Raw genomic sequence first — 22604 nt, 5'->3', positions numbered from 1 at the left:
TTTAGTATGAATATTTACCGTTATTAGCACCATTATACAAATGACAATTGTGTACAATTAGTAGGAAGTCGTCTCTGAACTTCGAAAATGATTTATAGATGCCAGAATCTAATCGTTCCTCCATCCGCTGCAAGTCCATAGGTTTTCGAATAACGGAATAATAGTTTGGAGCGTATTCCTCATCGACAGGATCGACAAACGGCCAGGCATCATCATGATTCTTGACAAAATCCAAAATCTTATGCATACCCGTTTGCAAATCTTCGTCTGACTGACGAAAACTAGAAACGCCATTGCAAAATAAATCGTAAAAATACAATTACTTAATCAAATCAACACAAAAAAATATTGGAATTAAATGTAAAATGGGTCTAAGAATCATGCAAAATTAGTAAAACATTACATTAACATCACTTACGTCAGTAACTAGGAGGGCAAGGATGGGTTCTTTGGAGAATGCGAAGGAATCAGGGCAGTGCATGTACAAAAAAAGCGTAAAATATATATGCTTCATTCATTTATTTTTTTAAATATAATAATCGCTCGTATATTATGAACAACTGCATGAAAAGACGTTGTAACAATTTTGTTGGTCTTAAGACATTTTATTATTTGAAGAAAAAATCTTTCATGCACATTACTTTATACATCAAGCTACCAAAGAACAAGAGAAAACTATCGGAATTAAAAGAAATCCTCAATAATTTTTTAGATTTGTACACGTTTATTTATTTATTTTTGAAAATAGTAATTGTAATGATAACACTTACACCTGAGACGTTTTTAATTTTTTTCTATGTGGGTTGGATACGGGTTGGATTACAATCTGACCGGTTGCGCACGCTAATGAGTTGTTTGTTTGTCGGCCCACAGTCGATACCGGTTTGTTAGCGCCGGTCGAAATAGACATATCCGAGGGCTGGTTACCACCAGTTCTTGATGAACTTCGATTGCTGCTACTCGAAAATATTGAACCTCGATCTAAAACATATTTAAAAGAAGTACTTATACAATTTTTATAGTATAATTGTTTATTTGACCAATTAATTTAGGCAAAGTATTTTTGAATTCGCAACAGATTTTTGCCGGTGTTTAAGAAAATATCCCTAGACATTAAAACAGCAAAAAATAAAACAACCATCCAAAGCACATCAAACCTTTCCAACATCAATTTTCAGAAATTACATAATTAACTTTCCAACGGTTGATGTCGATGGTATTAATAATTAAAATTAGGGAATGTTTTACCATTATTGGTATACTGATATTTACGAAAAATGTCTTCTTTCTTTGCGATATGTCATATCAAGCACTAAACTACACCCCAATGATATGATGCGTCTTTTGATATGCACAATGTATGTTATTCCTCTTCGTATAATCTAGAAACCAATATATAATGCACCCAAACAAGTACGCTTCTTTCCTTACAAGCTGGTTGTGCTGCCCTGGGATAGTATAGAGAGTAGTGAAGCGCAATATATGGCACTGTATCCCGCTAGTGTCACTTAGCTTCTCCTGTCACTGAATTCCGACTTTCATCTCCTCGCTGGTGCCTCCAGTAACCTGAGCAACCCTGTGGAAGACTGTGGTAGCCAATCCCAGTGAAAAACAGGGTCGGGGCTGACGACAGCGAAAAAAGTGGTCCTCCGACATCAGGCGGTTAGCAAGGGCTACTAAATCCCTCTGTAAAACAATGTTGTTACGAAAAGTGAAAAAGACCATTAATTAGCAAACTCCAAATTAATCATAATAAGAGGAACAGGATTTCCGCACAGAGATATCCATAAAGGATTCTGGAAATTCTCTGACAATGGCACTGTTAACCAGATTGATTGTGTTCTCATAGAAGCTCGATATATCTCAAACTTCAAGTTTCATGCGTTCTCCTTAATCTCGCACTGGTAAAGGCAATCTAAGAAATTGGCATAAGAAGGGGCGACACGATCTTTTATATATCGGAAAATTTGCTGGGATGTACCGATAATATTGATATTGTGGGTCGCAGTAAGAGTGGAAGAATGCTTATCACACTGGAACAAGTAACGGAAAGAGTCTGCCTGACTGTTAACTAGGATAAGACAAAGTACATGGTTGGAACTCTCATGAACACTACCAATAAATGCAGCGATGATATCAGAAGACGCATCAATATCGCAAACAGGTGTCTTCATGGTCTTCAGAGACATTTCTGTTCACGAGCCCTCACCCACATAACAAAGATAACAATATACAAAACGCAAGTGAGGGCGGTCCTCGCATACGGAGCAGAGACGTTGACATTGAGCCAAAACAATGAACGAGCCCTGGGCATCTTGGAACGTGAGGATTTTTGAAGACCCTGATAGAGTTAAAATAATGTATCGTATGCCAGATTTAGACGATTTCAAGAAAATCATGACAGGTAAACTGGAGAGAAAACGAAATAAAGGCCACCCCTATGCTCGTTGGATGGATCGTGAAAATAACTTTAAGACCCTGAAGCTAGAGACCAGGCAGAATGGAAGAAACTTTTGGAGCGGGTCAGGATTCGCAATGAATTATCAAGCCGATGATGATGATGGTTGCGTTGCGCTATATCGGATCACTTTAATATACAGTTTGTCCCAGGATAGATGTTACAAGAGGTATAATGACTTAAAAAATTTAGAATTTTATAATGAATTAAGCCCTGCTTGGCGTGAGGAGAATTTTAAGAATATTTTCATATTTTGAAAATCAACTTCGGCATTGATAGTGAAACAAAAACTATTTTGAGTTCAGGTAAAGTAAGCTTTTTGTTCATGATACGGCAAAATATCATTAAGAAAAGTTGTTCAGAATGAGAAATTATGGCACTATGCAAAATTTCAGAAAGATCTACCTACATTGATTAAACCACCATATTTTAGATTAGATCAGAGTGAAGAAAAAAAACAATGAAAATGCCATGAAGAAAAAATGACTTAAGTAGTCGTAAATATTGACAAATAAATGGTATTATCCCTCAGTTTTAATTCACATTTCAATTACTATACAATATTTATGTTATTTACCCTGTTTTTCCGCTAGAAGCCGCATTCAATATAAGCCCCGGCTTATTAAACGTTATACTTTTTTCATTTTTTCTACATTTTATCCCTACTAAGTCGCACATAAATATAAGCTGCACTCAAATACAAGCCGCTCTCGATTATAAGCCGCACACATTCAGATGTGTTGAGCAGTAACACGTTGGCCACAAATAAAAATTCAATTAAAAAATTGGATAACTGAAAAAAGAAAGGATGGAATACAAGTTACTGGTAAATAGGTTCTGCGACAAGCAGAATTAGTAGCCGAGGAGTTAGAATTTACATTTAAAGGATCTCCAAAATGGGTATATAATTTCATGAAAAGAAATGATTTTGTAAGAAGAGCTGCAACATCGGTGGGACAACATTTACCTGCAAATTGGGAGGAAAAGTTAATACAATTTCAACATTTCGCAACGGAAAACAAAACAAACGTGGACTTACCTAACGTTGGGAATATGGATGAAGTACCAGTGAGTTTTGACTTACCATCAAAATTTACTTTTGCAAAAAAAGGCAGTGATGACATAAAAATTGTAACTACTGGACATGAAAAATCTAATTTTACAGTGGCTTTAAGTGTTCTTGCTAGTGGTAAGAAACTGCCACCATATATAATATTTAAAAGAAAAACACGCCCAAAAGGAAATTTTCCAAAAAGTGTTATTATTTCGGCTAATGAAAAGGGATGGATGTCTTCGAATGAAATGGAGCTATGGCTAAATGAAATTTGGAATAAACGGCCTGGATCATTTTTTAAAAGGGATAATGGCCTATTAATATTGGACTCCGCATCTGGACATCGCACCGATGCTGTAAAAAATAGATTAAAAAAAATCAAACAATACCTGCAGTTATACCTGGAGGATTAACGAAACTGTTACAGGCGTTGGATATTTCAGTTAATAAATCTTTTAAAGCAAAACTAAGAGAATTGTGGGAGAAATTTATGATCAATTCTTATAATGCTTATAAAGAAACAGGAAAACCGATAAACCGAGTGTCTTATGAAGAAATCGTTAATTGGATTGACACAGCATGGAAAAATATTTCTGAGGACGTCATTAAAAACGGATTTAGAGAAACTAAAATAAAATTCTACAATGAAGAAATAATTCCAATGAGCAACTACAAGAAGATGAACCTATAAATGAAGTGGAAGTAAACGATCAAGAAGAAAGCAACGAAAATAATCACGAGGACGATCATTTATTGTATGACTGCCTTTTGTCAGGCTTCGATTCGGATGGACCAGGTCATAGTTATCTCCCTACACACAATAGTACACATTATTTGTTTTATTTCTCATAGAATATATCTTTTGTTTTAATGTAGAATATATTATATTGTTTCATTAAAATATATTTGGGTTTTTTTAATTACCTAGATATCTACGTAAATAAACTTTTATTAAAAATAAAAAAGTACTATTTTTGAAATGTTTTGCAACTATTTGCTATGTTTTGATATTTAAATTCTAGCCGTTAAAGAAAACCGATCAGAAAAACATTTTTAAAATGAATAACATTTTAAATGGATAAATATAATGTAAATATAATTATAATAAATACTTAGGTACATTTTGTACATATCTACAAGCCGCATTTCCTTATAAGTCGCGCATTAAAACCACTTTTTCTTCATACGAAACCGCGGCTTCTAACGGAAAAACAGGGTAAACTAAAATGTGATGGTTTAAGGTTTAACCAAAGTAGATAGATCCTTCTAAAATTTGGTATAGGGCCATAATTTCTCATTTAGAAAAACTTTTCTTAATAAACTTTTTCCGTATCAGGAACAAAAAGATTACTTTACCTAAACTAAAAATAGTTTTTGATTGATTGTCAAGGCCGCCTTTGTTTTCAAGTTATGAAAATATTCTTAAAATTCTCCTCACACCAAGCAGGGCTTAATTCCTTAGCCTTAAAATAAAATTCAAAAATTTTTAAGTCATTATACCTCTTGTAACATCTATCCTGGGACACACTGTATATGCACAGAAAATTTGTAGTGCTGCGAAACAAACGTTGGGTACTCTTCAAAACATAGGTAATTTTACATACACTACGTTAAGTTCTACTTAAGATGAACTTAGGAGTTGTTAAAAAGTAACTCGAATATGCCAGATTTTGTAATCAAACTAAAATATTCATACCCATAGGCCATTTTTTCATTTTCTCGGTATTACAAGATTTCTTTGAATTACATATTTGCAAATTTGGAAGATTTCGAGTCCATGACTTAGACAAATCACAGCTTATTTTGACTTAAATCAATGGTATGCCTAAGCAATTTATGAATAAACATTATGGGATTCTAGATACTATGTTTAATAACCAGACTATATATTTTCCATGAAATTATAATTGAGTTATGTTATATAAGTGTAAAGTGTCTGTTAGTGTTACCTGACAGAATAAGACTTACTTGTAAGAATAATAAAATTGTATATTCATCTCTTGGTAAAGTTAATTTGTCTGTTAATGGTACCTACCAGAGAGTTAATTTACTTGCGGAAAATTCTTATCATTAAAGATTTATATGTCAGATTTAAGTGTATTAAGGTTAGGTTGTCTTGTTGGTTTTGGTCAATTTATTTGTTTTTTTTTTTTTTAATAAAATGCAAAAAGACATTATTGACGATATTCTTATAAAACCAGAAATTAATATTGTTGAAAATTTGACACCCCGTTCGATTGAACGGGGTGTCGTCAATGTAACACTCGAAACAGACTTGAACATTCTAATCATTCCACTGCTATGGACAATGTAGAATTTTTTAATCGTTTTCGCTTGACTAAAGACTGTAATGGATTTTCTACCCAATTTTCAACACCAATTAGAACATAGAACCACAAGGTAAATAGATATTTATTTAATATGTCTTCAAGGTCCTTCGAAAATTGAAATCAAAACCAATTAATTAAATATTAGCAAATCTACTGTTTAAACAAGCATAATACTTTTTTATTAGGAATAACCCGATAACACCAATGGAACAATTTTCAATCACCAAAGGATTTTTTTCGTTAAACGTTCAGGTTATAGCCGATGCACAATTAAAAATTCGCGACATTGTGGTATGATGGCTTGGATCATCACATGATGCAAATATTTTTGATAATTCAAAAATAAAAAGCTAGATTTGTATCTGATGAAATGGGAGACAATGTTTTATTGAGAGATAGGGTAATATCCACAATGCTGATATTTAATGACACCTATAAATAATCCACAGAATAAAGCTGAAAACAGATATCTAGAATCTCAGTAAATGTATCCATGTTGCAACTTTTCAATCAATGTAAAAGGTAATTGTAATAAAAACTTCTTACTTGCTTATATTATTTTATATGGTACTAGTTTCGGGCAATGAACCTGCCCATCTTCAGCCAAATCTACACAATAATACATCCAAATAAAAACATGATGTTTCTGCTTGATCATGAAGTGATACCAACACTTCAAAAGTTATCCATGGACTCAGAAAACTATACGTAAGACTTGAAATGGCGAAAAATCACATTAATTTTCTCAATACATGTTTGTGGGAAAACATAACACCTAACTTTGCTAAAATCAAATGTCAAAAGATGAGGGAATCAACGAGGAGAGATATAACCTGTAAAATAATGAAGGATGAAAAAAAAAAGACATTTCAAGAACTTGAACCAGACATACAAGGGTCTAGCAATGACACAAAGATCTCTTCGAACACATTTTCACTACATAGAAATTGAACAGATTCTAGATAAAATTCGAGAGCACACGATGTTGATTAAGAAGGAAGACATGAAGAGAAAAATTAAAGATCTGAGGAAGAAGACGAAGGAACGGATAATAAACCCATAACAAAAGCAATTACTCAATTTAATAACTACAACAAAATAGTTTTTCATGAAAATGAAACCAATTTCCTCAACAAGGGACACAAATTTACCATAAATCCCAAAATTAAATTGAATGACATAGCTATAGATTTTGAAATCGTTATCAAAAACAATCCCAATAACAAAACAATTAAAAATGACCTAATTGGTTATTTAAAGAAAACTGAAAAGAAAGTATATAAAGAAAACAATATGTTGTTTGAATATAACAAGATCATAAAATCCATAAAGAGTAAACTAGTCGAAAATGATGCCTCATCCTGGACAGAGAGGTATACCTTAGCAAGACTTACGAATTCATGAATAATAATAATTACAACAGGATTAATTATAATCTATTGGATAAATTAATTCGAAAAACACTCTAATATCATCTTATTCTAAACACAAGTATTTTAAAAGTTCATTTTTATACATATGAACCCTAACATATTCTCTCAGGCTCTATTCTCTGCCAAAGATCCTCAAAGCAGGAATACCCATTCGACCAATAACATCATTTAAAAATACACCTACGGCAAAGCTTGCTGATCTTATGTTGAGAGTTTTTAAAGACATCATTTTCGAACCCACCTATTCAATATCAAACACCCAGCAATTTATCGAACAGACTAAGGACATAAATTACCATAACAAGATCCTGGTCTCATTTGATATTGTAAATTTTTATGCTAGCATTCCTATAGAGTTGACCCTGAAATTAACTAAAAAAATTGTTTCATCATTTTTTCAAAATAATAATAAAACAGAGGACATTAACAACATATTGAAACATATAGTTGAACAAAACTATTGTTGTTTTAATAATGAATTTTATACTATCACACAGGATTTACCCATGGGTATGCCACTATCAGGGCTCGTTGCCAACATTTTTCTCAATCATATAGAAAAAACAAAGATAATGAACGATGCTAATTTTTATAAAAGACACATTTATAAATGGAACAGGTATGTAGATGATGTTTTCTGCTTATGGGAAGGTAAAATGGATACACTTAATGGATTTTTATCATACCTACTGAATATTTTTTCTAACTATCATAATAAAACAGACATTCTAAAAGAGAGTGGGGGTTTATTTTATCGAATGTTCAGACTGTTATTCCGCTTACATCGGACAAACAGGAAGAAGATTAGAAAATAGAATACATGAGTACAAAACCAAGGAAGGATCCAACATCTTGAAACATGCCAAAGAAAAAGGACACAGCATCGATTATGAAAACACAGTTCTGTTACATAAATGTGAAAAAGGTAAAAAGCTAGACCTTTATGAAATTTTGGAAATACAGAAACATAAATTAAATAAAAATATAATTTTACTCAACGAACAATTGGAAATATATGAAAAACCTTTATGTTCATATTTAAAATACTTAAATTCATAATTTTATATCTTTAGATACTGTTTCGATTTTATTTGTTTTTTATATTTTATTTTCTGACAATTGCGACGTGTTTATAAAATAACGTGTGTTCAGTTTTTGGTTTAGTGTATTTAATTGTCAATGTTGATTCAGTAGTACATTTGATTTTAGTCAACACATATGTTTATGACTTTGAGCAACACATTCTTACATTTAGTTTATTGTTGACAGTAAGTGTTTTGTTTTATTTTGTTCATTTGTGCTCTGTTTCTGCTTGATCGCTAATTTCGATGTATTATTGTATAGATTTGGCTGAAGATGGGCAGGTTCATTGCCCGAAACTAGTACCATATAAAATAATATAAGCAAGTAAGAAGATTTTATTACAATTACCTTTTACATCAAGAATCTCATATAACAACAATAAATGTTGTTGAGAGGACATTTGAAGTTTGGAAGAGGAGATTCAAGAATCAATATATCATCTTCTGGAGTTTGTTGTAATCTGCATTTTGCTCAACAAATTGTTGTAGCGACAGCTTCACATTGCCTCAGATAGAGATGAAATACCTAACCAACATGAAGATTACGATGTTGAGAATATTGAAATTAAGGAAAATGTAGAAAATAATTGTCGATCATTTCTTGAATATTTTAAAAATTTATAGTTTACTATTTTATCATCTATTTTGTAATAAAGTACTTTAATTTCTATTTTAATTATACCAATATAGAATATAAAACGCATAAATTATAACAGAGCATTCAATGGGAATTTAGTGCTACTGTTCCAGAATAAGTCACAAAATGCAACTTTACAGTGCAACTCAACCTTGCAGCACTATACCAGCTATTTAAACAAATAGACTACAAATCTAAAAACAACTATCTAGTATTTAACATTGTCTATAAGTCTACCACCTTTTCAGTTTCTTTTAAAACCCCTTGTTGATAATATTTGAGATTGCCTGATCTTTTCAGCTTCATATTTTAAAGTTTTGATATTATGTGGAAAATAATGTGGTTGTTCGTATCTACGTTTTTTTATTGTGTGGAGGTTGAATCCTCCTGTTATAAGAAACAGTTGATTCGATTTTTGATGACAACCCCATTTTTAGTGAGTTTGAGAGAGATTTGGAGAACGCAAAGCACGTAATTACGTACTATTTAGCTATATATGCAAATGTCTCAATCATGCTTCAAAATCTCTTAACGACAAATAGTGCAAGTAAAATCAGAATGATATGAGACAAATTCTTAACAATTTTCTCAAAGGTATTATTGAAATTAGAATGTTGAAACTTCCTACCAATGATATCATTCAATAAAAGCATTCTGAGAAATTACGACAAAATCCTTCATTAAATTAGTAAATAAATTTTGCACAGTTTTACCTATACTGTTAATGAATTGTTGTATGTTAAAAATAAGTACAATTAGAAGAATTCGTGATATGTTAGATGATAATATATAAAATCGACCTATCACTTCACACAAGTATTGTATTATTTCCTTCATTACTGGATTGTAGCGCGTAAACATCATGTGCAGCACTTCTTCATTCTGGATTAAAACAAATTAATAGATATTTATAGTATGTGATTTTACCTCTGCTGCTGGTAGAACTTTCAGATTGTTGCCTAGATCGTCCCCCTTTCGCTTTCTTATTTCTAGCGTTTGCGCCAGCCATTTCATCACGTGACTTCGTATCTTCTTCTGAATTGTCAGTTTGTGTATCTTCACTCTGCTCTTTGAGTTTACTTCTGCGTTCATAAGCCTCCTTCCTTTTCCTAGCACTAATTTTTCTCTTAATCTCTTCTTCCAATTTCTGCTTTTCTAGCTCTTCGGCTTTAGAAATAGGTTCGTTTTCTTCTTCTTCTTCCTCTTCTTCTTCTTTTAGTGGGGCAGGTTCGTCTTCCTATATAAATTAAATAATTGGTTATAAAAATTGTTTGATTTTTAGTTATATATAATATACCTGTTTTCTTATTCGACTAGATGTTCTTCTTGGAAGGTTTTCTAATAGACGTTTTCTCGCCTGGCGTTCTTTTTCGCGGAATAATCTCGGTAGTTCGGGTAAAAAATTTTCTGTAAGCGTACCGTACAATAATCTTTCTGCTTTAGACTGTGAACTTTTGATTTTTTTAGTTAACTGAATCCAATCGTCTTCGGTAAAACAAACAACTTGCCAAATCGATTTATCTTTTTTGCTATTTTTATTCTTCTTAAAATCTTCTCGATACAATCTCGTACCATAAAAATACCAATAAGCGGATCGGTTAGCGTCGTAGCCTAGCGGTTCGACACGAAGGCTGCCAGCTTCTAAGTTCTTTAAAGCCTCGAGTACGTCGTCTGCGTCTAAACGAAAATCACATAAAGCATGTAAAATATCAACCTTAGTACGAAGCGGCAGCAACTGAAAATCTATGTCTGTATTGAACGGGTTGTACTGGTCATGTTCCTGGCATTTCTGACGGAACAATCGCCTTAAGAACATCTGATAATTGAACGTTGATATCTCATTATTTGGCAAGCAACCGCTTAGTAACCTGACAATTAATTCTTGTAACCAAGAGGTTTCTTCTGTACCGTCTGTAAGCAATGCTTCTTCCAAATCCTACAAAGAAAATTTACAATAAATTGTTTTGTTTGTATTAAATATTTTTATTCAATTACAAATAATGAAAAATATCTGGTGGTATCAAGGTATCAAGATTTATGATTTTATTGTTCAAATTTGGATAATTTATCAATTATAATACTTGCTCTTTGAAATGAATCTGGTACCACCACGATGTAAAATAAAAAAAATTAAGTTAAATCTGGAGCTTTCCATGTCACTGATCAAGATTTTTTAACTAACCTGCGAAAATTCGTTTAACGAGTTTTGAATGGAAACTCGTAGAACACTTTTGAAGCTAACAATACGTTAAATATGGAAACATTTTTTAACAATGTATAAAGAACATATAATGTCTAGAATTTGAATACGAATTTACTAATTCTTATTATATAAATAAAATAGTTAGCTTTGCGATGTGATTATTTTAATTAAACTGTGATTAAACTTTAGTTATTAGATTATTATAGATTATATAAAGTTGTTATATTTAATTCTTTGCGTTATAATCAGCGCATGACGATTCTTGGCAATTAAGAAACTATGAGTGCATTGAAAATTCCGTCAAAATTTTAAAAACAAATTTTTTTTTATTAAAATTCCGCGTTAGCTTTTGGGGTTGAACATCCTCATTCTATGATTTCCCTTTGTTTCCTTCTCATCATGTAAACAAGTGGTACATGGTATGTGTACATGGGACCAAAAAAATGTAAGTCCATTGTGTTGTTCAAATTTAAGAGTAATACGCAAAACCATTCGAAAATATCAATAATAATTTTTTCGCAAGGGTGATAGGTTTCTAAAATATTTGATCTCTCGTAAAAAATCAATATCTCTTTTTAGTTTCACAGAAAAAAACAATTTCTTTTGTATCAATCAGTGATTGGGTTGCGTTGAATTCTATTCAAACACCTCAATTATTGTTCTAAAATCACTGAACAAATTTTATACAGACATGGAACTGAAGTTATCAGTTTCAACTACAGTATAGATTCCAATTCAGTTTTTTTAATATTAAGCATTAATAATTTCTGAGTATCAAATCTAGCAAGTCTATATTATATGTATATTTGTAAAATTAATATCACATTCAAAAAAATTTTAACGTTTGTGTAAGTATAGAGGGTACACAAGGTATGTATTGAATTTTTTATCTGCGGAAACACACTAACAGGTTGAAACGCCCGTTAATGTATTGGTGTGTATAGTATTTATATTTAATAACTTGAAAACAATAAAAGTATTATCAGAGTAAATTTAGCAAAATACATCCAAGTGTCAAAAAGAAACGTAACATATTTTAAAGGAAATTTATAATATAATTTCTGTCTATTTTACGGCCTTTAATAATCTTATCAGCACTACAAGGTGATATAGATAGAAAGATATTGTGGACAAACAAAATGATGATTCACCGATGGACACTGGAGATGGAGTACTGTGAAGAGCTGTATTCTGACAAGAAATACAGACAGAAGAAGAATAACAATTGGAAAGAAATAGATTTTGAGCCAGATATCTTGAAAGAAAAAGTGATAGAAGTTATATGTCAACTAAAGACAAACAAGAGCTCTGGACCAAATCAAATCTAGACAGAAATTTTCAAAGTACTGGATGATGTGGCTGTAAAAATACGTTTACAGTCACAAGTTTTCAACATCAATTTTCATCTCCATACACAAGAAAGGCCCCACAATGAAATGTGAAAATTACAGAACTATCTCCTTAACATTACATACCAATAAAATTTTACTGCGAACAATTATAGACCACCGACTAAACAACTATCTACAATCACAAATACCATCTCAAGCAGAATTTACTAAGGGAAGAGGCACACGAAATCAGATTTTTAATTTCAAACAATTAATAGAGAAATCTCGAGAATACAAACGCCTATGCTTCTGTGCTTCATCGAGTATTATAAAAAGATGAAATGATCAGAGAAGCAAAAATACAACTAAACGCTAATATCTCACGTGCATTTAATGTAGAAAAAGATGTGAATTTTATCACCAAGACTGTTCGAAGTATATGGGGAATATATAATCAGATGGGCATTGGAAGGTTTCGAAGGGCTCGAAGTTTCGTCTCTGCTGACAAAAGCAGTAACGTAGGATTGAAAATGAACCTAAATAAGACGAAATTAATGATAATAGAGACAATACTCTAACACAGGAAAAGATTATAGATCAACAAGAAGTCACAGAATATACCCAGGCGCACTGATATGCAATCAGGGAAAATGCGAACAAGAAATTAGAAGACGAATAGTGAGAGCTAAAGTTGCCATGACCAACTTAACGAAGATATCTAAACGTCAACATATCACAAAAAAGACAAAAGTTACACTTAACCTTTACTTTAAGTTAAGAAGTTTTTAAACATTTTCAATATGGTTTGTCTTAGAAAGATTTTAATTATGAAATTAATAATGATTTGGTAAACAGTGCAATGGTATCATAAGAAATCGTTTAAGATTACTTTTGAAAATGTGCAACCACGGGATCAATGCTATACAGGTATTTACAAAAGTTTTTTCCTTAAAACTTTTTTATTATGTCGTAAACCCTTACATGATTCATATTTAGAATTCGCTTTTACATGGAACGGAAATGAAATGGATCCACAGTTGCAGTGTATTATTTGCTGTAAATTGCTATCGAATCAATGCATGAAACCCTGCTTACTTAAAAAACATTTCGAATCAAAACAAAATCAAAATAAATCATTTTATAGCAGCATTAAGCGACCTAAAGAATAGTAATAGGAAAATGAATATAGATAAAGAATAGTAAGCAATTAATTGACGGATGTTAGTAAGAATAAAAGAGCTTTAGAAGCCAGTTATCGAGCTAGCTGAAGAATCGCCAAAAATGCAAGTTCTTACATTATCACGGAAAAATTGATTTTGCCAGCAGAAAAGCTGGTTTTGCCAGCAACAAAGAATATCGTATCAACATAATTTGACACAAACTCCTTGAAAAGCTGAATTAGATATTGTTCCCATTGTTTAAGAGTAGATAGTTAAAATTGCATTAACATATAAACAATTTTTTTTTCATTTACTGCAATTTATGTTCGCCCTTTCATCTGCTCACAATTTAAATGTTATTACTCCATTTATTTTATTACTATAACTTCTTTCTTCTGTCTGTTTTTCATTCATTATGGTTGGCGTTAAGGCTCTTTTGTAAATCAACTTATTGCATTCTAGGTTTCATTCTTATTCTTCATATTAAAATCACATTTAACAGTGATTTTGGATAATTTACACTAGTCAATATATAGTCTCATAGTATAATTGCGAAATTTTTAATAACATTTTGCCAGCGTATAGTGGCGTATAATACCAGCGTTGTTATTTTCTTGATGCAGAGTAAAAGTAATTTATTTTTACAAAAACTTACCTAGAAATTCATGAAAATAACAATGTATTTTATAAGTTAATTTAAGCAAATCTAAATAAATGCTTTTAAAAAAGTGTACATATTTCTTCGGTTTTTAATAGAGCAATACTATAAAATATCACATTTTGAACTTTCTTTTACAATAAATTCATATTATTTACTCTATGGACGTTTGATATAGTTTTCTATAGTTGATGCTACAACACATATATTGGTTGTTCCATCTACTTGATACATAAACACACAACAACCTAAATAATTTAATGATTAGAATGTTAATAAATGTATGAGTCACCTTTTGATTTTCACAAAATAACTATCTTTATCAAAAAAGGAAGTTTATTATTCACAGTTTTCTATTATTAAAATCCTGAATGGATTTGTTTGAAAATACCTTACATTCAACTAATTTTCAAGTAGAGTAGGGCATAGTAACTTTCTTAAACTTGCAATATCCAATGAGTCATTTAAATTGAGACGATATTAAATAACTTATAAACCACCAATTTCATCGAAAAAGTTTCAGATAAAACTTTTACCATATAAAGGGAGAAAGTATTCTGTGGCTTTCATTGCGTTTTAGAAGCTGCATCAATGTCTTTCAATTGCGAAGTTTTTTCAAATGATATATACAGACTGGTCCGTTACTAATGGGACGCAGAGCAACAGTGAATTCCTTACAGTAAATTATTACGATTTAACCCAATTTATATTAGTCGAATTGTTAATAATAACGAAGATACAGATGGTTAAAGTTAATACTTTATTTTTGTTTTTCTTTAATAATTTCGTTTTCTCTTACATTATGAACATTAAATTGGTACATTAGCATTTTTTAAGACAATAAACAATAATTTGGTATTAGTTTTGATTTATCTTTCAGATGGCGCTGCCTGCCTTAAAAAACTCCCTTAAAGTAGTCATATCCTTTTCATCGTTAACATTTTTACAACTCACACTACTTGAAACAGTTTCCTCTAAAGTTCTCCGTTTCCAAGATAATCATTGTTTAAGGACACTTTTCAAAATTTAACTATGCTCAGTAAACATTAGTTAGCGTTGAAAAAGTTTTTATTTACAATTCCCAAAATTCATTACTTGCGTTTTATTAATTAAGCATGGAAGAGATTGTTAAAAACTGAAATGATTTTCGTTTATGGAGAAGTAACCAGAGATAGATATCAATGTTGCCCGAAATTGATTAGAAGAAAAACCAAACAAAAACATCCCATCCCGTGCTTCATTTTATCATATTGTGTAACAATTTGTCAAGACTGGTGATCTTCATAAGAGAAAAAGTCGGCACAAAAAAACGGCAAAGGAATATGATAATAATAATAACAATAGTAGCAATTAATTAGTAGTACTTAGAATTTTACGCCGCCATAAATTTCACCCGTACATTCTTTACATCAAGAGCTTCACGAAAATGATTTCCAAAACCCAATTTCATTTCATCATTGGGCGCAAGTATGCATTACTGGGCAGTTGATTGCCGTTGGAATTACAGGTGACACATTAAGTGACCCTTTCTTTATTGATGGTACATTGAATGGTGAAAAACTTACAAATTCTCTGATTTTACGAACTACCAGTAATGTAAGTGCCTAATAGGTATTATCGAAGTAAGTGGATAGGTAGGGGTGATCCTATTAATTGGTCTGCTAGGTCTCTCGATCTAACAACTCTTGATTTTTTTCTGTGCGATTACATTAAAGACAAAGTCTATAAAGAAGTGCAAACAACACCGAAAAATATGAGGCAAAGAATACGTGATGTGTGCAGACGGCTAAGTGCAGAATTCATCTTTTATTTATCGTTTTCATATCAGCATTGAAGCAAACGGACAGCACTTATTACGCTGACTTACACTTGAACAAAAATGGGAAATATTGAAAACTTACTTCCAAAGTGGTGAGTTTTCAACCCAAACTGTAAGAACTTACATGGAAATTTTGGAATAAATTAATCTCATCTCAGTTTGTGGATCAATTCGAGAAATTGGATCGTTATTGGATAAAACAACCCATTCATGTTCTCGTTCAATGCGCTTAGTCGAAAACATTACTACTGTTGCCCAGTATGTGTGTGAAAAATCCACTAACATCAAGTCGTCATCGTTCTCAGAAACTGAATATTTGTCGCACTTCTCTGAGGAAAATTTTGCATAAAGACCTCGATATAAAGGCTTACAAAGTTCAATTAGTCCAAGAACTGAAGCCTCATGACCTCATGACGCGCTTTCGATTCGCCCAACAGGCTGGAGATAGCTTAGCTGAAGATGAGCATTTTTACCAAAAAACCATCTTTTCAAATGAAGCCCATTTCCATATCGATACGCCATTTCAATAAGCAAAATTGTCGCATTTGGGGTTTAAAAAATCCAAACGTCATCATTGAGAAGCCATTTTTGCCTCGAAGCTGTGATTTGAGCTCGTTTGACTATTTTTTGTGAGATGCCGTTAATGATAAATGTTACGCTAACGATCCAGAGACGATTAAAGACTTGAAACACGAAATCGAAGTTGCCATTCATGAAATTCAAGCCCAAACAATCGAAAAAGGACTGAAAATTGGGTTGATCGGATGATGTACCGTAGAGGCAACTGTGACATTCATTTGAACAATGTTCTGTTTCATTCTTAAATGTAAAGGTTCCATCTTTCTAATAAAATCATACTTTTTTTTATCGCTGATTCAAATTACAAACATTAGATATCCGTAAAAAATGTTTGAAATAAAAAGTTGTTTATTTTGTTATGAATAGCATACTTATCAAAACAGTATAGGTATGTATTAATTAAAAAAACTTACCTAACAGTTAAAAGACATTGATGGCGCTTCTAAAATGCAGTGAAAACCAAACAGAATACTTTCCCCCTTTAAAAGATGATAGTTTTATCTAAAATTTTTTCGATAAAATTGATGGTTTATGAGGTGGTTTATTGAGACGACTTTATAAGTCGTCTCAATTTAAATGCCTCGCCCGGTATATTAACAATAACTAAAAACTGCATAAACCATTCAATAAGTCCTTTTTTAAAAAGAACTTAAAAAAAATTAGAAAGCAAGCCTAATTCAAAACCAAGAACAACATGAAATATTGTTTTCAGTTTATTCCATCATTTACGATTACACTTTTGATGAAGAATACACCTAACCAAAATATGTAAGGTTTTTAATAAATAGAATAGATTAAAGTAAAATAGAATTTAAATAGATTTTAATAAATTAATATTAAGAAAAATTAAAATGGTTACCTGTAAACATTAATAATTACTATACTCTATTTTTTAATTCGGAGGGGTGTTTTCAAATTGAAGCGCCAAAAAGAAGGGTTGTTATTGGCCGCCTAGAAACATTCGGGTTAAGCCGCACGTCTCTCAGTACGGCTAAACCCGAATGATTCTAGCTACAAGCACTTGTGATAGTTCTAGTGATAGTCTGATAGGGTTTGTGTAAAACTACAACTAACACTAGACCTAGAACTAGAAAATATCGGGTTTAGCCGTGCGTCTGAAGACGAAACACTAAACTTTCTAGTTCTAGGTCTAATGTTAGTTCTAGTTTTAGTTCAATAAAAATATACAACATAGTAATATCTTATGGTAACTAGCGCTACCTACCACTGCCACTAGAACTAACACTAGACCCAGAACTAGAAACATTCGGACTTAGCCGCTCGTAGTGTTCAGACCAGATAACAATAAATCCGGTCTAGGTCGGATTTTAAGCATTTAGACCAGACTCCGCCTGGATGTCATTTTGACCGGATTTTTGTCATTTTTGACAGCTTTGAAAAACGAAACATCGACGACTATTGCAAATCATTTACTAACAACGCTTGAAAAATATAATTTAAAAGATAAATCCGTTTGGAAGTGTTGCTAGAAATGTAGGTAACATTGTGATCCTACATCTGAACTAAAACTAGAAATCAAGAGATTGTGAGTGTTGGTTGTCCAGCCATTTAATATTATTATTAAATGACTTAATAAATTATTAATAGATGGCGATCATATACGGATGTCCCGAAACTCAACGTCAAGCGGGCACCGAGTGAGAGGCCAACCCATACCTGTTCTGGTAAAAATAAGAAAAAAATGCTATGTCTCTTAGTTAAGTGGTAATAGACACATTTTTGAAAATGTTAAAAATCGTTCCCGTACATCATATCTTTAGGTACTATGGTCAGAAATGTTCGCAAATTAATAGTGATTTTTTTAATAATGCTGCTAATGAACCATGCTACTATAGCAGTCACAAATCGAACAAGAGAAGTCGTTAGTTTTGCGAAAAAAAAGTATTAGTTTGATTGAGTTAAGGTTGAAAGAATTTATGTCTATTAAGTTTGACACACGATTTCTAAACAAAGGAGTAGTACAACACCCTTGGCAAGTTATTTTAAAAGACGGCCTGATTAGTCAAGATTTCAAAATGGTATAACACTTGCCATTTTTCTTTTCCTAAAAAATATGATTGCCTTTTTTTCTGCAAAAAACGCGTTATTTAAAAAATTCATACTTTCGTATGTTATTTGTATTTCCTCCAAAATGATTTAACAACTTTGTTAGAAGATGTGCCACTCTATATCTACAGAGAAATGTGGTTTCAACAAGATGGTTGCCCAGCTCATTATGCTTGTCTTGTATGGGATTGCATACAGAATACCCAGAAAGATGGATTGGGCGTCGTGGTTCGATTACGTGGCCTCCTCATTCTCTGGGTCTAAATCCCTTTGATTTTCTTATTAGGATTGCATAAAAGAAACAGTGTATTAAAAACCGATTGAAAATCTTGACGAACTGAGCCACAATATTTATACAGCAGCAGAAAAAATAACTGCAAAGAGATTTGCACAACTAGTAAAAAGATCTTTTCTGTGACGACGCAGAGCTTGTATTAGTGTCGACGGCAAATAATTTAAGCATTTGCCTTAGTTTTAAGAAAATAATGCTATAAAATTAATAATAAATAAATTTGTTTGTTTAATTTTGTCTTTAGATTAGCCTTATTTGAAAGAGTCTTTTTGCAAGACATAAGGGTAACATCTTGTTGAAACCACGTTTTGTAGTTCGCAGATATTGACTGGCACATCTTCTAACAAAGTTAAGAGGGAATAAAAAGTAAATACAAATAACATACAAAAGTATGAATTTTTTAAATAACGTGTTTTTTGCAGAAAAACAGGCAATAATATTTTTTATGACAGGAAAAATGGCAAGTGTTGTACCATTTTGGAAACTTCACTAAACAGGCCATCTTTTAAAATTACTTGCAAAGGGTGTTGTACTACACCTTTTTTTAGAAATCGTGTGTCAAACTTGATAGACATAAATTCTTTCAACACTAACTCAATCAAATTAATATATTTTTTTTCAAAACTAACGAATTTTGTTGTTTGATTTGTGACTTCTACAGTAGCATGGTTCACAAGGAATAGATTATTAAAAAAATTGCGAACATTTCTGACCGTAGTATCTAAAGATATGATGTACGGGACCGATTTTTAACATTTTCAAATTTATGTCTATTACCACTTAACTAAGAGACATGGAATTTTTTTCTTATTTTTACCAGAACAGGTATGCCCGCTTGACGTTGAGTTTCGAGACAGCCTGTATATATATTTTTTAATTCAAATAAACATAGCAACTTTTGATTGTATTCAAAAATTTTCTGAAGTGTCAAATTAAAAATCCTATTTTGTAAGATGGATTACGAGAAGTTTAACATGTTAGAATGTTACATAATAGAAAATGAAGTAAATTTTAAGTACCGTAATTTACAGGAAACTTTGACTTTGACGATACTAAAAAAAAAGTTTATTTTTAACTTTATTTTAAAATAATAAGAAATAGACCTATCTAACCCCATCTTTTTGTAATCAGAAAAAAATAACGAATTTAATAAGCGAATAATCAGTGGTTGTTTCCATTAAAAAAAACGAAAATTGTCATGATATCTCAAAATCTAAAACCGAAATTTTTTTTTGATTACGTCAAGAATTTCTCTGTAAAAAAGTGTCCATATAATGTCTTAATTATAATACTACACCTATAATAATAACCAAGATAATTGCACTTGCTGGTTTTACGATATTTTTAATTTTGGCCTCTAGGGGAAAAACAAAAGACGATAGCGCTTTGAGGTTTTTGACATTAGCAGTTTCTCGAAAAACGAGATCATGACATGTAAGTTACTTTTTGTCTAACTCTTATAGTTTCCGAGATAGCCTATTCGGACATCGAATTTGAACCACCCTGTACAGGCAACTTTTGGAGCATTCTGAAAACGTATTGAAAAATGCGCAAATTTAGGAGGTAATTTGATAGAGACTTACATGCAGTCTGAAGTTATAATTTATTATTATTTTATTAATAATTCAATAATTTGTAATAATTAAGTGTGAGTCTTTTCCTCTTTCCTTTTTTGTTGTATTTTTCATATAAAAAGAGAGTACTAAAGTATTATTTTAAGTAATTTTTTTTGTGGGCGAATAAACACTTAATTTGTTTGTGAACATTTTAAGAACGTTTTGTTTGTTTCTCCCGAACAATCTGAATCTCAAAACAAAAATCGTAATAAAGTACTATTGACAAAAATAATAAACAATGGGTTTTATCAAAGTAAGCCGATGATTCCGAAAATTTGCATATGGCTATAACTTTTCATTCTCAATAAAATTTCTTAGTTAACATTTTGGGATACTGTAAACAGAAAAGGTACTTTACTTGCCACAAAAAAAGTTTTTCTTTCACTGTTAAGGCTCACTTGTTTTTTAAACATTAAAAATATGTTCAAAATTAGTCTTTAACCAAGCAGGGCTAAACCCCAAAAAATGACAATTAATATCGCAAAAATTTTACTTTTTATAAGAGTCGTTTCACCTATTAGTGGACACACTGTATACTATATTCCATACTTAATGGGCATCCTGTATAGTTGTTAGGGCTCGTAGTACAGTAAACTTATCTCCTTCACTTTTTATTTTAATGTTAATCGAATGTTTATCATAGTTTTTACCCATCTACGTAATTCAGAACCATTCTTATTCCTTCTTTTGACTTTTTGGATAAGGAAAGCTCAAATAAATGTCAGTGTGACATATTTATTTCAAAACATGATAAACAAAACTCCCTGTTATGTTTGCCAACTTTACAACAATTTGCAGGTATTATAGAAAAAAAACTGTAGGTTTTTACTATGTTTAAACAAATAAGTAATTAAATTTGTAACTCCAGTTTACTTAAAATCCTCTCTAGTTTTAAAACTCCCGCCAAAAAATAGCTTTGAAAAATTACACTGTGTAAACGTAACTTCTCATTTTACTCCTCCGAATTAAAAAATAAAGTATAATATGATACAAAATGTGAATTAAAATACCTTTTCTGATACTTTGTAATGAAGTTTGTATAAAAATACAATGAGTGTAATTTGGAACATTAAATTTTAAATGTTCTTATCTGAGAGATATATCAAATATGTGCACAACCATATTAACACAATATTAATATGAATGATAAAAATGATATAGTGGGGTACATCCAATACTTACACCAGATATTTTAATTTCTACGACTCTAAGCTATAATTTCAATTGGTAATACCTCAATATCGAAATCCAATAGGTTAAAAGCAGTTCGAAACAATGAACAGAAGTGTGCAATACTGGGAACTTCCCACCATGACTGAATATCTAAAACAAGACAACACAACACCGTTAGTATACGCATCCGAAAATCGCCGTAAATGAATATAAATAAACAATAAACACACCTAGGATGCTAATGAAAGTTGGAAACATAACCTGTACCGTAATCAATACACGACTATAAATTCGTTAGATTCATACTATTCTTTACGCGAAAAAACGTTACGTTCGTACGATGGGGCCCATTACGATAATGATCGCGGTTGATTTTTCGTTACTCGGTCGGTCAAAATAGTAATGTTATTAAAAATAAAGCCATTTCTTTTCGACGACAAGCTTTGATAGGCTTCCCCGTTCGCGGAGTTACTAACCGATGGATGTAGTGACTGTTGTTTTACTAGTCACCAAGGCGTGCACTCATTTATCATCCAAAATTTAAAGAATATTTACCGGTCAATTAAGGTTGGTCCTTAAGTTTGTGACAACGCTTCGCACAGATGGAATTACAATTAAAATTACGAACGTCTTTTGAAAACCGGAAACTCGTAAATTCTTGGTACCTTTTACCGCTTCTTGGCACACACTCGCCAACCAATCAGAGCGTAGC

At 31.6% G+C, this 22604-nt stretch overlaps 1 protein-coding gene across 4 annotated transcripts in view; it reads right to left on the bottom strand.

The window, feature by feature from the left end:
• The window catches only part of LOC111427538 (titin homolog), a 31092-nt gene extending 8488 nt beyond the window's left edge, over positions 1 to 22604 (bottom strand). Inside the window, exons 1-6 of one of the 4 annotated variants that reach the window (XM_023063889.2) lie at positions 22448 to 22604; positions 21954 to 22042; positions 10292 to 10930; positions 9922 to 10231; positions 771 to 981; positions 19 to 281 (exon numbers count right to left, since the gene is read on the bottom strand). In XM_023063889.2, the coding sequence (XP_022919657.2) occupies positions 19 to 281; positions 771 to 981; positions 9922 to 10231; positions 10292 to 10810 (1303 nt within the window). In that variant the 5' untranslated portion in view covers positions 10811 to 10930; positions 21954 to 22042; positions 22448 to 22604. Of the gene's footprint in view, positions 1 to 18; positions 282 to 770; positions 982 to 9921; positions 10232 to 10291; positions 10931 to 21901; positions 22043 to 22122 lie in introns of all 4 variants that reach the window. The other 3 variants (XM_023063129.2, XM_023064364.2, XM_023064289.2) reach the window with 3 other exon arrangements.

The sequence above is a fragment of the Onthophagus taurus genome, chromosome 1, assembly GCF_036711975.1.
Source record: "Onthophagus taurus isolate NC chromosome 1, IU_Otau_3.0, whole genome shotgun sequence".
Lineage (NCBI taxonomy): Eukaryota > Metazoa > Arthropoda > Insecta > Coleoptera > Scarabaeidae > Onthophagus > Onthophagus taurus.
The sequence above is the reverse complement of the archived record's forward strand: the minus strand, read 5'-3'. Positions and strand labels throughout refer to the sequence as shown.